At 41.3% G+C, this 12,618-nt stretch overlaps 1 protein-coding gene and 1 long non-coding RNA gene across 2 annotated transcripts in view; both read left to right on the top strand.

Annotated features, from left to right (window-relative positions):
- GRSF1 (G-rich RNA sequence binding factor 1) overlaps positions 1 to 7,340 on the top strand; it is a 19,608-nt gene extending 12,268 nt beyond the window's left edge. The window contains exons 7-10 of the mRNA XM_011927122.1: positions 653 to 774; positions 1,506 to 1,641; positions 2,567 to 2,641; positions 6,025 to 7,340. Coding sequence (XP_011782512.1) covers positions 653 to 774; positions 1,506 to 1,641; positions 2,567 to 2,616 — 308 coding nt within the window. The 3' untranslated portion in view covers positions 2,617 to 2,641; positions 6,025 to 7,340. The remainder of the gene's footprint in view (positions 1 to 652; positions 775 to 1,505; positions 1,642 to 2,566; positions 2,642 to 6,024) is intronic.
- Positions 7,341 to 8,706: 1,366 nt separating this feature from the next.
- Positions 8,707 to 11,184, top strand: LOC105501265. The gene is made up of 2 exons (XR_001000161.1): positions 8,707 to 10,609; positions 10,745 to 11,184. It is a non-coding gene; the product is annotated as an uncharacterized LOC105501265 (long non-coding RNA).
- Positions 11,185 to 12,618: the final 1,434 nt, after the last annotated feature.

Below are 12,618 nucleotides of genomic sequence, written 5' to 3'. Positions count from 1 at the left end.
CTCTGCCTCCCAGGTTCATGCCATTCTCCTGCCTCAGCCTCCTGAGTAGCTGGGACTACAGGCGCCCACCACCACGCCCGGCTAATTTTTGGCATTTTTAGTAGAGATGGGGTTTCACCGTGTTAGCCAGGATGGTCTCGATCTCCTGACTTCGTAATCCACCCGCCTCAGCCTCCCAAAGTGCTGGGAATACAGGCGTGAGCCACTGCACCCGGCCTCTTTTTATTTTTTGTAGAGACAGTGTCTCACTATGTTGTTGGCCAGGCTGGTCTCGAACTCCTGGGCTCAAGTGATTCTCCTGCTTCAGCCTTTCACAGTGTTGGGATTACAAGTGTGAGCTACCATGCCCAGCCTTTGTTCCTTTTTTTTTGTACCTATAATCTAGAAAGTCTCTTTTAGGATTTAATTCATAATCATTTTATCTGCTCTCTGTTGTTACAGAAAGGGGTAAAACTGGTAATGGTCTGAGGCATTCAGTGCTTATGGGTGTTCAGGTGATATTTGTTAAGTGGCAGAAATTTCAGATCATTTTGGCTTTTAAAGGTCTTAAGAAGAATTGAGGATTTGGACATAGAAGTCATACCTAATTAGAATCTGTTAATAACCCTTGAAGCTCTTATGTTTTAACAGTGCTTTCTGTTCCACCTCTCAGAATTGCCTAAGGAGGTGCCAGAAAAGCTTCCAGAGGCTGCTGATTTTGGAACTACGTCTTCTCTGCATTTTGTCCACATGAGAGGATTACCTTTCCAAGCCAATGCCCAAGACATTATAAACGTGTGTGGCAGTAAGATACCCAGTCTCAATAGATTTGAACAGAAGTTCTAAAATTGAACTTGTATTAATTTGGGGATGGTAGAGAAGAAAATATATAATGTTTCTGAGTTATCTTTGGATAGTAAGATGGCATCTTCCTGGTTGCAAGGCTTGCTTCTTTTTCTATAGCTGAAAAGTGTGGCTTGGTATTACTTTTTTTTTTCTCTCTCTCTCTTTTTTTTTTTCTGGTGACAGAGTCTTGCCGTGTCGCCCAGGCTGGAGTGCAGTGGCTTGAACTTGGCTGACTGCAACCTCTGCCTCCCGGGTTCAAGCATTTGTCCCGCCTCAGTTTCGCGAGTAGCTGGGATTACAGGCATGTGCCACCATGCCTGGTCAATTTTTGTATTTTCAGTAGAGATGGGTTTTCACCGTGTTGGCCAGGCTGGTCTTGATCTCCTGACCTCAAGTGATCCACTCGCCTTGGCTTCCCAAAGTGTTGAGGTTACAGGTGTGAGCCACTGTGCTTGCTGAGAGCAGACACTTTAAATGTCACTTTGAGTTCTGAGAAAAAGTAGAAAAGCCAGAAGACATACTAGATGTATAAATATATTACTGCTTAAAAAAGGAATTTCCTAGAAACAAATGTATCAAGTGTATGAATCAAAGTCTGAAAGAAAGATGAAGAGCCACCGGACTTCTAGGCGGGTTTACTTACATCCATCATGTTCCTCTTGACTGCCTTTGTCGTTTAGTTTTTTGCTCCACTCAAGCCTGTTAGAATCACCATGGAATACAGCTCCAGCGGGAAGGCCACTGGAGAAGCTGATGTGCACTTTGAGACCCATGAGGATGCTGTTGCAGCAATGCTCAAGGATCGGTCCCACGTTCGTAAGTCCTGCCTTTGGCTTTCGTTGTCATTTTTGATGCTTGTCTTTGCTTATAAATATCTCTTTCTGTTTTGGGATTGTAGAATTTTTCCTTGGGAAATTTGTATTCTTTTAGTACTAGTAAATTAAATGTAACAGATAAAAACACTATAATTTAAAAACCATTTATTTGTCTGCTAATTATCCTGCAAATTTCTTTCTTTCTTTTTTTTTTTGTCACCCACGCTGGAATGCAGTGGTGCCATCTCGGCTCACCGCAGTCTCCGCCTCCTGGGTTCAAGCAATTCTCCTGCCTCAGCCATCTGAGTAGCTGGGATTACAGGTGCCCGGCAGCATGCCTGACTCATTTTTGTATTTTTAGTAGAGACAGGTTTCGCCATGTTGGCCAGGCTGGTCTTGAACCCCTGGGTTCAAATGATCCTTGTGCCTCGACCTCCCAAAGTGTTGGGATTACAGGCATGAGCCACCACACCGAGCCTGTTTGTCCGTTTTACATTTTGTTTGTTTGCTGTTGTTTGAGACGGTGTCTTGTCTGTCACCCAGTCTGTAGTGCAGTGGTGTGATCTGGGCTCACTGCAACCTCTACCTCCTGGGTTCAAGTGATTCTCCTGCCACAGCCTCCCGAGTAGCTGGGACTATAGGCACCTGCCACCAAACTGGCTAATTTTTGTATTTTTAGTAGAGAGGGGGTTTCACTATATTGGCAGGCTGGTCTCTAACTCCTGATCTCAAGTGATCCGCCCACCTCAGCCTCCCAAAGTGCTGGGATTACAGGCGTGAGCCACTGCGCCGGCCTAAATTTTGTTTTTAATTAGGGAAGGGTAAGGGCAAAGGGTTTGAGTTGTTGTCTGAACTGTGAGAAAAATGGCTGTAAAATTTTTCTGTCTTTTCAGCTTCTTAAAACTAATCTTTCTCATTATCCTCAGATCATAGATACATTGAACTGTTCCTGAATTCATGTCCAAAAGGAAAATAAGACTTCAGAGGCTCCAGATAATAAGGTAAATTTAAGAGGTAAAACTGTGGGCTGGGCGCGGTGGCTCAACACCTATAATTGCAGCACTTTGGGAGGCCAAGGTGGGTGGATCACCTGAGGTCAGGAGTTGGAGCCAGCCTGGCCAACATGGTGAAACCCTGTCTACTAAAAACACAAAAATTAACCGGGCATGAAGGCTGATGCCTATAATCCCAGCTACTCAGGAGGCTGAAGTGGGAGAATGACTTGAACCTAGGAGGCAGAGGTTGCAGTGAGCTGAGGTTGTGCCACTGCACTCCAGCCTAGGCAATAGAATGAGACTCAAAGGAAAAAAAAAGAGGTACAACCGTGGAAATTATTTTGTATTGATAAACTAATAATCATCCACTCACTAATTTATAATATGGTGGAAACCATTCTCTTTTTATTTTTCAAATTTTTTGGGGGACCAGGTCTCAGTTTGTTGCCCAGGCTAGCAGTGGTGCGATCATAGCTCACTGCAGCTTCAACCTTCTGGGCTCAGGTGATTCTCTCACTTCAGCCTCTTGAGTAGTGGGGACTACAGGTGTGTACCACCTTGCCTAGCTCATTTTTTAATTTTTTGTAGAGGTGGGGTCTCACTATGTTGCCCAGGATGGCCTTGAACTTCTGGCCTTAAGTGATCCTGCTGCCTTTGCCTCCCAAAGTGTTGAAATTACAAGAGTGAGCCAGCCCACCTGGCACCATTCCTTTTTAATAAAGATCAAACTAATGATAATTGAAGTGTCAATATAAGGAATGAAAATTCTCACTCTGGCTTCTCAGATGTGGGGGCAAAAAAAAAATTCTCCTGGGAAATAGAATTAATTATGATTTTTTTCTTTCTTTTTTTTTTTTTTTTAATTTTATTTATTGATTTTTTTTTGTGAGACAGAGTTTCACTCTCATTGCCCAGGCTGGAGTGCAATGACACGATCTCCGCTCACCGCGACCTCTGCCTCCCGAGTTCAAGAGATTCTCCTGCCTGAGCCTCCCGAGTGGCTGGGATTACAGGCATGCGCCACCACGCCCAGCTAATCTTTGTATTTTTAGTAGAGATGGGGTTTCTCTGTGTTGGTTATGGCTGGTCTTGAACTCCCGACCTCAGGTGATCCACCTGCCTTGGCCTCCCAAAGTACTGGGATTACAGGCATGAGCCACTTCGGCCTATTTTTTTATTATTTTTGAGACAGAGTCTTGCTTTGTTGAGCAGGCTGGATTGCAGTGGCATAATCTCGGCTCACTGCAAACTCCGCCTCCTAGGTTCAAGTGATTTACCTGCCTTGGCTTCCCAAAGTGCTGGGATTACAGGGGTGAGCCACTGCGCCCAGCCATAATTCCTTATGATTTGTATAATAGCTTTGAGCATTGTCTCCATGTAGAATTTTTATGCATAATTTCCAACATCCATCATGCTATGTGCCAAAAAATAGCTGCCTTTGGTAGCTATAAATTGTAGTAGACTGGATATATGACTTGCATTAGCTTTGTATTTTCCCACTTAAACACCTTTTCCATTTTCTCAGGTTTTTTGTTTTTATTTTTTTTGATATGAAGTCGCACTCTTTTTGCCCAGGGTGGAGTGCAGTGGCGCAGTCTCAGCTCACTGCAACCCCTGCCTCCCGGGTTCAAGTGATTCTCCTGCCTCATCCTCCCAAGTAGCTAGGATTACAGGCACTCTCCACCACATCCAGCTAATTTTCATATTTTTAGTAGGGATGGGGTTTCACCAGTCTGGTCTCGAACTCCTGACATCAAGTGATAGCCTCAGCCTCCCAAAGTGCTGGGATTACAGGCGTGAGTCACCACGCCCGGCCATTTTCTGGTTTAAGGTATTTTTAAAAGGATATATGTGAAACCAGAGTGTTATCATCCATAAACACAGTTAATGTGTCAGTGTTTCCTTTTCCTAAAATGGCATTTTTTTTGTGCCGTAGGAGGTACATAATTTTACAGTGTTAACTTACTCCTGAGATTTGCTTAATACTTCTTGATGTTCCTTCCCTCGATTAAATATATGATGTCTTTTTTTTTTCTCATAAAGTATTTTAAGTATTACTGATGTATTGCAGTCACTTTTCTACATGTAATGGCTCATTCTTTTGAGACACTTACCTGTAATGATTTCTTGAAAACACATGGGGCCGGGTGTGGTGGCTTAATCCTGTAATCCCATTACTTCAGGAAGCTGAGGCAGGCAGAACACCTGAGGTCAGGAGTTTGCGACCAGCCTGGCCAAAATGGTGAAACCCTGTCTCTACTAAAAATACAAAAATTAGCTGGATGTGGTGGTGCACACCTGTAGTTCCAGCTACTGGGAATGCTGAGGCAGGAGAATCACTTGCATCTAGGAGGCAGAGGTTGCAGTGACTGAGATCGTGCCACTGCATTCCAGCCAGCCTGAATGACAGAATGAAACTCTGTCTCAAAAAAGAAAAGAACAAAAAAAACGGGCATTCATTCTATTACTATATCCTATTCTATTGTTTGTTTTGTTTTGTTTTGTTTTGTTTTTGTTTTTTGAGATGGAGTCTTACTGTGTCACCCAGGCTGTGATCTCTGCTCACTGTGACTTCTGCCTCCCGGGTTCAGGTGATTCTCCTGCCTCAGCCTACCGAGTAGCTGGAACTACAGGCGTGTACCACCATGCCTGGCTAAGTTTTTGTATTTTATTTTATTTTATTTATTTATTTGTGAGATGGAATTTCTCTCTTGTTGCCCAGGCTGGAGTGCAACGGCAGGATCTCGGCTCACTGCAACCTCCGCCTCCTGGGTTCAAGTGATTCTCTTGCCTCAGCCTCTGGAGTAGCTGGGATTACAGGCATGCACCACCACACCCGGCTAATTTTTTATTTTTAGTAGAGACAGGGTTTCTTCATGTTGTCGAGGTTGGTCTCGAACTCCTGACCTCAGCTGATCTGCCCACCTCAGCCTCCCAGAATTCTGGGATTACAGGTTTGAGCCACCGTGCCCCGCCAATTTTTTGTATTTTAGTAGAGACAGGGTTTCATCGTGTTGGCCTGGATGGTCTCGATCTCCAGACCTCGTGATGTTTCCGCCTCGGCCTCAAAGTGCTGGGATTACAGGCATGAGCCACTGCACCTGGCCTCTTCTATTGCTTTTTTTGGATATGAAGTCCCACAATTCTGTGATGTTAAATACCTATAGTAGCTAAAATCTATTTAAAATATATTCTGAAACTGTGTTTTTATACCGGCCTGTAAACACTAATGCCTAACTAGTTTTCCTCACTTTAACTTGGTTTATCAGATAACTTGCACTAAATTAGAAAGGAGAAAAATTTGAATTTGCAGTTTTAAATGGTATGGGAATGTGTGCTATCCTTTTTCATCTTTAGTAAATGTGCGACATTTTTTGTTTTATTTTTAGGGTGAAGCAAGAAGCATTTCATTTGCACATCTTTCTTGGACATGGGATATACAGTTCCAGTTTATTAGCAGCAACTGCTAGGGAAATGATTTTGGTGTTTTGGGTTAATTGCTTCTAAGAAAAGTTTCATAGTGGACTGCTTAGAAGAAGAAATGAAAGATCCAGTTTGGGATTATGAAATAAACCACAAATTAAAAATTTTGTTTAAACCGTCCAGGATCTGATTTAAAAATATGGTCTTTGTTTTATATGATTAAATGGTTTGTTTTCATAGATGATATGTTACCCATTGTAAAGACTACATATTCAGCAGTGTTCTTTAAACGCTTTCATTTAAAAAGTAACTTTTTTTTTGCCTGTGAATTGAGTGCTCTGATGTAAAACTTCTCATGGAGTAAAACAGTGATTTATTTTAACCAAACATTCACCAAAGCAAAGAAAGGTTTCAGACCTTTGAACTGGTATGGTTTGGCAGAATGGTTTTAAATTTTGCTGTATTTGATTACTTAGAGATAGGAATTTTAAAAAATCGAAACAAAAAATAAATACCACAGCTTAGTGAGTGTAAATGACAATTTGGCGGTTTTATGTCTTTAGAAATGTTTTGCCTTTCTAAGCCTTGTGCTAAAGGCGTTTAACGTTGGTGCCTATCTACTTAGGGGGCATTCTAGTCTTTAAAGTTGTCTGAACTGTCCCTCCTTGGCGTCTTTTGGTTTGGGGTAGACCTAAGGGTGTTTGTTAGTCTCAAAACTGTGAAGTGACATGTCAGAACAGTCCAGACTGGTAAGAAAATTAATGGCTTCACTTGAATTTAAACCAGCTTTAGACAGGAAAAAAATCAGTCTCCTCATTTGCTTTTTTAATGGAGTAGTACATCCCATATTTTAGGACAAGTAGGGGTGCCTTGCTTAAATAATAGCATTTAATGTATAATTGTGTGAAGGGTTTATGGATAAAGCTGTACTTCTGTCACAATGTGGCGGTATATTCTGCTTTAATATTAAACAGCTTGTAATTTAAATATTGGACAAAATGGCTGGCTTCAAAATATAGTCGTTAATAAACTATGTGCACCTGTGTAGGAGAATCAAAATCCTGTACACTTTCTTTGCCTTGTTCCTGTTCTCAGGGTGACGACTGCCACCAGGAGATGCAATTCTAGTTCTTAAAATTAAATTTGCCCAGATTTCCGACAGATGATATCTGGAAGAGAGACTGTGTCTTCTCTTAATACATAACCGTCTTTGATTACCAGCTAAGATGCAAAATCACTGTACTGTAAGTAGTCAATAAATGAAGACTTGTTTCAGGCTGAAGATTACCTAAGAGTATTATTGGAGTGTGTGAGTCCACTATGAATATATTATTACCTCAAGTCCTGGTATATTAATATAAGTAGTAAGGGTTAATTTTTGTGTATGTGTTCTTTTAAATCCTGTGAACATGACTTAACCAGCTTAACATCGTCGGTAGTACTACTTAGATGGAAATGGCGTTTTCATATATGGTTGAATATGCCAAGCCTTGAGAACTGGTATCCGTAGTTGTACGAACTTTTACAACGTGATCTTTGTTTCTCTTTCACATTTGGTATCTAATTTGCTGTGGAAAAGATCTGTGGGGTCTACTGTGATTGGGGTAGTGAGGAATTCATTTGCAATTGATTTAAGCTAATGACTTTTATTTGCACATCTGTGGGAAAAGAATGCAAGCAAAGCGTTAAAATGCTATATGATGGGTAAGGTTGAACGGGTATATCTTCTTGCCACACTACAGGCTGAGTTTTCTGTACAAAAGGTGGCTATTATTGGGAAGTCATCTGATGTATTTGAATGCTCTGTTTTGTGTTTGTTCATAGTCTAGGCTAGTACGTAAGTGATTGCTAAGGTGAATGTAGTTATGGGAAAGGAAGAGAAGCACATAATAGAGTAAAAGTAATCTTATTTCCGTGCAAGTGGAAGACAGTACTGTCTCCCCACATTTGAGAAGACTGTGTTTTGCATCACTGTTTGCTTTTGAAGGAAGCACTGATGGTGAATTTCCCTCTTCTCTTTGGGTTCCTTGTGGCTATAGCTTCCTTTGTGGTAAAGCTATCAGGAAGAATAGTGGGAGTGGGGTATATGATCAGGGTGCTTATATCCTGCTTTAGCCTAGCTGCTGCTTAAGGAGCTGCAAGGGAGAACTCTCAGAAGCATTATGTAAATACCAAGGAGCTCATTGCTGAATATTGTTGTCTCATCTAAATATTGACACCAGACAGTGAAGCAGAAATAGAGTGTGTGTTCCTTTGTGCGTGGGTAACTGAAGCTTCTGTCACGTGGGAAGGGGGACCGAATCTTCCCTGGGAGGAAGGCTCCAGATTCTCACTACTTCTGTGTTATGTGAAGGGGGAAGCATAAGGAACCCACTTGGAAGGCAACATCGTGTGCCATGAATCTGCTTATTAATCAACATGCCTTGTTAATGTCCTCTGCCCTAAACAGCCCTTATTCAGTTCTCATTTGGAAATTTATTTTTTGGTGTTAACATCCTGTTTGTTTTAGAATTTAAAACACTCCATGGTGGGTCACTTGAGGTCAGGAATTCAAGATAGCCTGGCCAACTTGGTGAAACTGTCTCTACTGAAAATACAAAAATTAGCCACGTGTGGCACACGCCTGTAATCCCAGTTACTTGGGAGGCAGAGGTTGTAGCCAGCCAAGATCGTGCCATTGCACTCCATCCTGGATCCTGGGCAACATAGCGAGACTCTGTCTCAAAAACAAAACCAAAAAAACCAAAACACAAACTCCATTGTTCTGAGAGTTTCCCCTAAATTATGGGAAGGCACTCACATTGAATTGGTAGGATATGTGTATGGAGGAGAATGGTATATATATATATCAGCAGTAGAGTTCCAATCCAAGTTGCTCTAACGCGTTAGAAATACATTACCCTCCCATCCCCCAAGTCCAGCAAATTAGAAGAGAATCTCTGAAGTTTGTAGGAAGGGACTAAATCTACTATAAACATTTGTGTGCAGGTTTTTGTGTAGACTTGTTTTCAACTCCTTTGGATAAATACCAAGGAACCAGGTTGCTGGGTTATAAGTTAAGAGTATGTTTAGTTTTGGAAGAAACTGCCAAACTTCCAACATGACCATTTTGAATTCCCATTGACAATGAAGGAGAGTTCTGTAGCTCCTCATCCTCACTAGTATTTGGTGATGTCACTCTTTCGCATTTTAGCTAATAGGTGAATAGTGGTGTCATTGTTTTAATTCCCAATCCCATAGTGATGTGGAGCATCTTTTCATATACTTAACCTGCCATCCATATATATCGTCTTTGGTGAGGTGTCTGGGTTTTTTGCCCAGTTTTTTAGTTCGAGTGGTTTTCTTATTTTTAGAAAGGAAGTATAGGAAGGAAGGTTTAATCTGTCTTAAGCCTGATGATATGAAAACCAAGAATAGGCTAGGTGTGGTAGCTCACACCTGTAATTCCGGCACTTTGTGAGGCTGAAGTGGGAGGACTGCTTGAGCCTGGGAGGTCAAAGCTGCAGTGAGCCGTGACTTGCGTTGCTGCACTCCCGCCTAAGTGACAGAGTGAGACCCTGTCTCAGAAAAATAGGCTCATTTTATAGTTGTTTATATTTTATTTTTTGAAGGAAATAAACTTGAAGAGATACAAAGGGTATGTAGTGAAGATTCTCCTTCCCATCCTGTAATTCAGCTGTTTAGTTTCTATTCTCGCACAGCCCTGTCGTCAGTTTCTAATGTAAGCTTCCTGTGACTTTTACTTTATAAGCAAGTGTTAATGGATGTTTTCATTTCTTTTTAAAATGTAAATTATACTGTATGTGCTATTTTGTGTTTTGGCTTTTTTCCCACCTGAATAACCTAAAGATCATTTTCTGTCAGTATATAAAATCCTGGTGATGCCAATGCCCATCCCTTAGATTCTACAAGTAGCATTTGCCATGCTTTATCACATAGCCTGCCTCCTGCAGTCTCATCTTTTCTTCTATATGCATGTCCAAGTAAGTTGTAGACATTTTTCACTTTTAATCCTTTCAGCATACATGCCATGGGAGTTTGTTTTTGTTTTTGTCTTTTGTGTTTGAGACAGAGTCTCTCTGTCACCCAGGCTGGAGTACAGTGACATGATCTCAGCTCATTACAACTTCTCCTCCCAGTTTCAAGCAATTCTCGTGCCGCAGATTCCCGAGTAGCTGGGGTTACAGATGTGCACCACCACGCCCGGCTAATTTTTATATTTTCAGTAGAGATGGGGTTTCACCATGTTGGCCAGGCTCGTCTGGAACTCCTGGCCTCCAGTGATTTGCCTGCTTCAGCCTCCCAGAGTGCTGGGATCACAGGCATCAGCCACCACACCCAGCCGTCATTGGAGTTTTTTTGAGGGAGATTTGCAGTAAGGTGAATAAATGCTAAGTGTGTCATTTGATGAGGTTTTTTTTTTTTTTTTGAGATGGAGTCTCATATCGCCCAGGCTAGAGTACAGTGGCCTAGTCTTGGCTCACTGCAACCTCCACCTCCTGGGTTCAAAGGATTCTTCCACCTCAGCCTCCTGAGTAGCTGGGATTACAGGTGCCTGTCACCATGCCTAGCTAATTTTTGTGTTTTTATTAGAGATGGGTTTTTGCCATGTTGACCAGGCTGATCTCAAACTCCTGACATTAAGTGATCTACCCATGTAGGCCTCCCAGAGTGCTGGGATTACAGGTGTGAGCCACCGTACCCAGACTCATTTGATGAGTTTTGATGTAAAAGCATGTAACTCAAACCCCTAAGTTTGGAACATTTGTATTACACCTGAATTTCTTTTTCACCTAGTCAATTCCTGCACCTCTCCTGTCCTTTCTTCCCTCCCCTGGCAGTCAGCCACTGTTAGGATTTTGTTCACTGTAGATTAATTTTGCCTATTCTAGAACTTCATATAATGGACTCACTTATGCAGTATGTATTCTGTAAGTTCCTTTTACTCAGCATGTTTGTATATTCATCAGTGTGTTTAAGCTTTGTTCCTTTTCATGGCTGAGCAGTATTCTATGTATGAATATGCCACATTTTAACGTTTCACCTGTTAGGTGAACAACTGGTGAACAATGAGCTGTTTCTAGTTTGGGGCTGTCATGAATAAAGTTGGTATGAACATGTACAACCTTTTTGTGAACCTACATTTTAATTTAATTTAATTTGGATAAGTACTTAGGAGTGGGAATATCCTGAGTTGATGTATTTTAAATTTTACTACAAGATGACAAACTTTTTCCTAAATGATCATCCTGTTTTACATTCCCAGAGTTCTAGTAGGTCCACATCCTTATCATTTGCTGTTGTCAGTCTATAATTTTAGCCATTGTGTGTGTAGTGGTATCTTCTGGTTTTAATTTGCTTTCCCTGACAATGAATAGTACTTTTTCATAAGCTTACTAGCCATTTGGATATCTTTAGTAAAGTTGAAGTGTCTCTTCTCTTACTCAGCATGATTTGCCATTCATTTATTTGTTTTTGTTTCTTATTTGCTGAAGAAGTAAGATTAACCTGTAGGTTTCCATAATCTGAATTTGGCTGATTGCCTTTGTGTGATGTTTATCAACCGCTTTTCTATTGGCTTTGGTCTTAACTAATCTGCAGGAGTACTTTGTTCCTATAGTGAGCTTTAAATACCTTTTTCACCCCAGTTTGTCCTCTTTGTTTGCTCATCATGGCAGAAGCTATTTTTACATGACTGAATTCTTAAATCTCCCCTTTTATAGTTTCAAGGTTTAATGTCAACATTAAGAACATCTCAGTGAAATGGTTCTGAAAGCACTTGGGGATAAAGCATGAAGGTGTATAACCAAGGTAGACTCTAGAATATGGATGAACTCATTGAAGGTCACAAGGATCACCAAGATAGTTTAAGAATCTTAATTTGAAGCCCACAGGCAAAACTTAACAAGTTTATTCAAACACTTGTGATTTGAAAACATACCTGGTTATGGCCAGGCTCGGTGGCTTGCTCCTGTAATCTCAGCACTTTGGGAGGCCGAGGTGGGTGAATTACCTGAGACCAGGAGTCGGAGACTAGCCTGGCCAACATGATGAAACCCTGTCTGTACTAAAAATACAAAAATTAGCTTGGTGTGGTAGTGCATGCCTATAATCCCAGCTACTTGGGAGGCTGAGGCAGGAGAATTGCTTGAACCAGGGAGGCAGAGGTTGCAGTGAGCCGGGATCACACCACTGCACTCCAGCCTGGGTGACAGCAAGACAAAAATAAATTGCAGAATACAAGCAATGTTATGCTAGAAGAACGTAGTATTTGTGATAGATGTTGTAATTGAATATGAATGATACTTTACTTTTTCTTAACTTTACCTTCCACCAGCACACTCCATAATGATACTTTTGTGCCATAAAGCAGCATCCAGAATGCTAAGTCATTACTGCTTTCTGGAGACTTGTACAACTTTTTCACTCTACTTGCTCTTGCCCTTTGGAAGCCTGAGTTACCTCTTCTTTACCATGCTTAATTATTAAGTCTTAGGGATCTGATGTCCTCAGCGATGCTTACAACCACTTGCTTGTTCTTTTTTTTTTTTTTTTTTTTT

The sequence above is a fragment of the Colobus angolensis genome, unplaced genomic scaffold, assembly GCF_000951035.1.
Source record: "Colobus angolensis palliatus isolate OR3802 unplaced genomic scaffold, Cang.pa_1.0 Scaffold70, whole genome shotgun sequence".
NCBI classification, from domain to species: domain Eukaryota; kingdom Metazoa; phylum Chordata; class Mammalia; order Primates; family Cercopithecidae; genus Colobus; species Colobus angolensis.
This window is presented reverse-complemented; position numbering and strand designations above follow the sequence as displayed.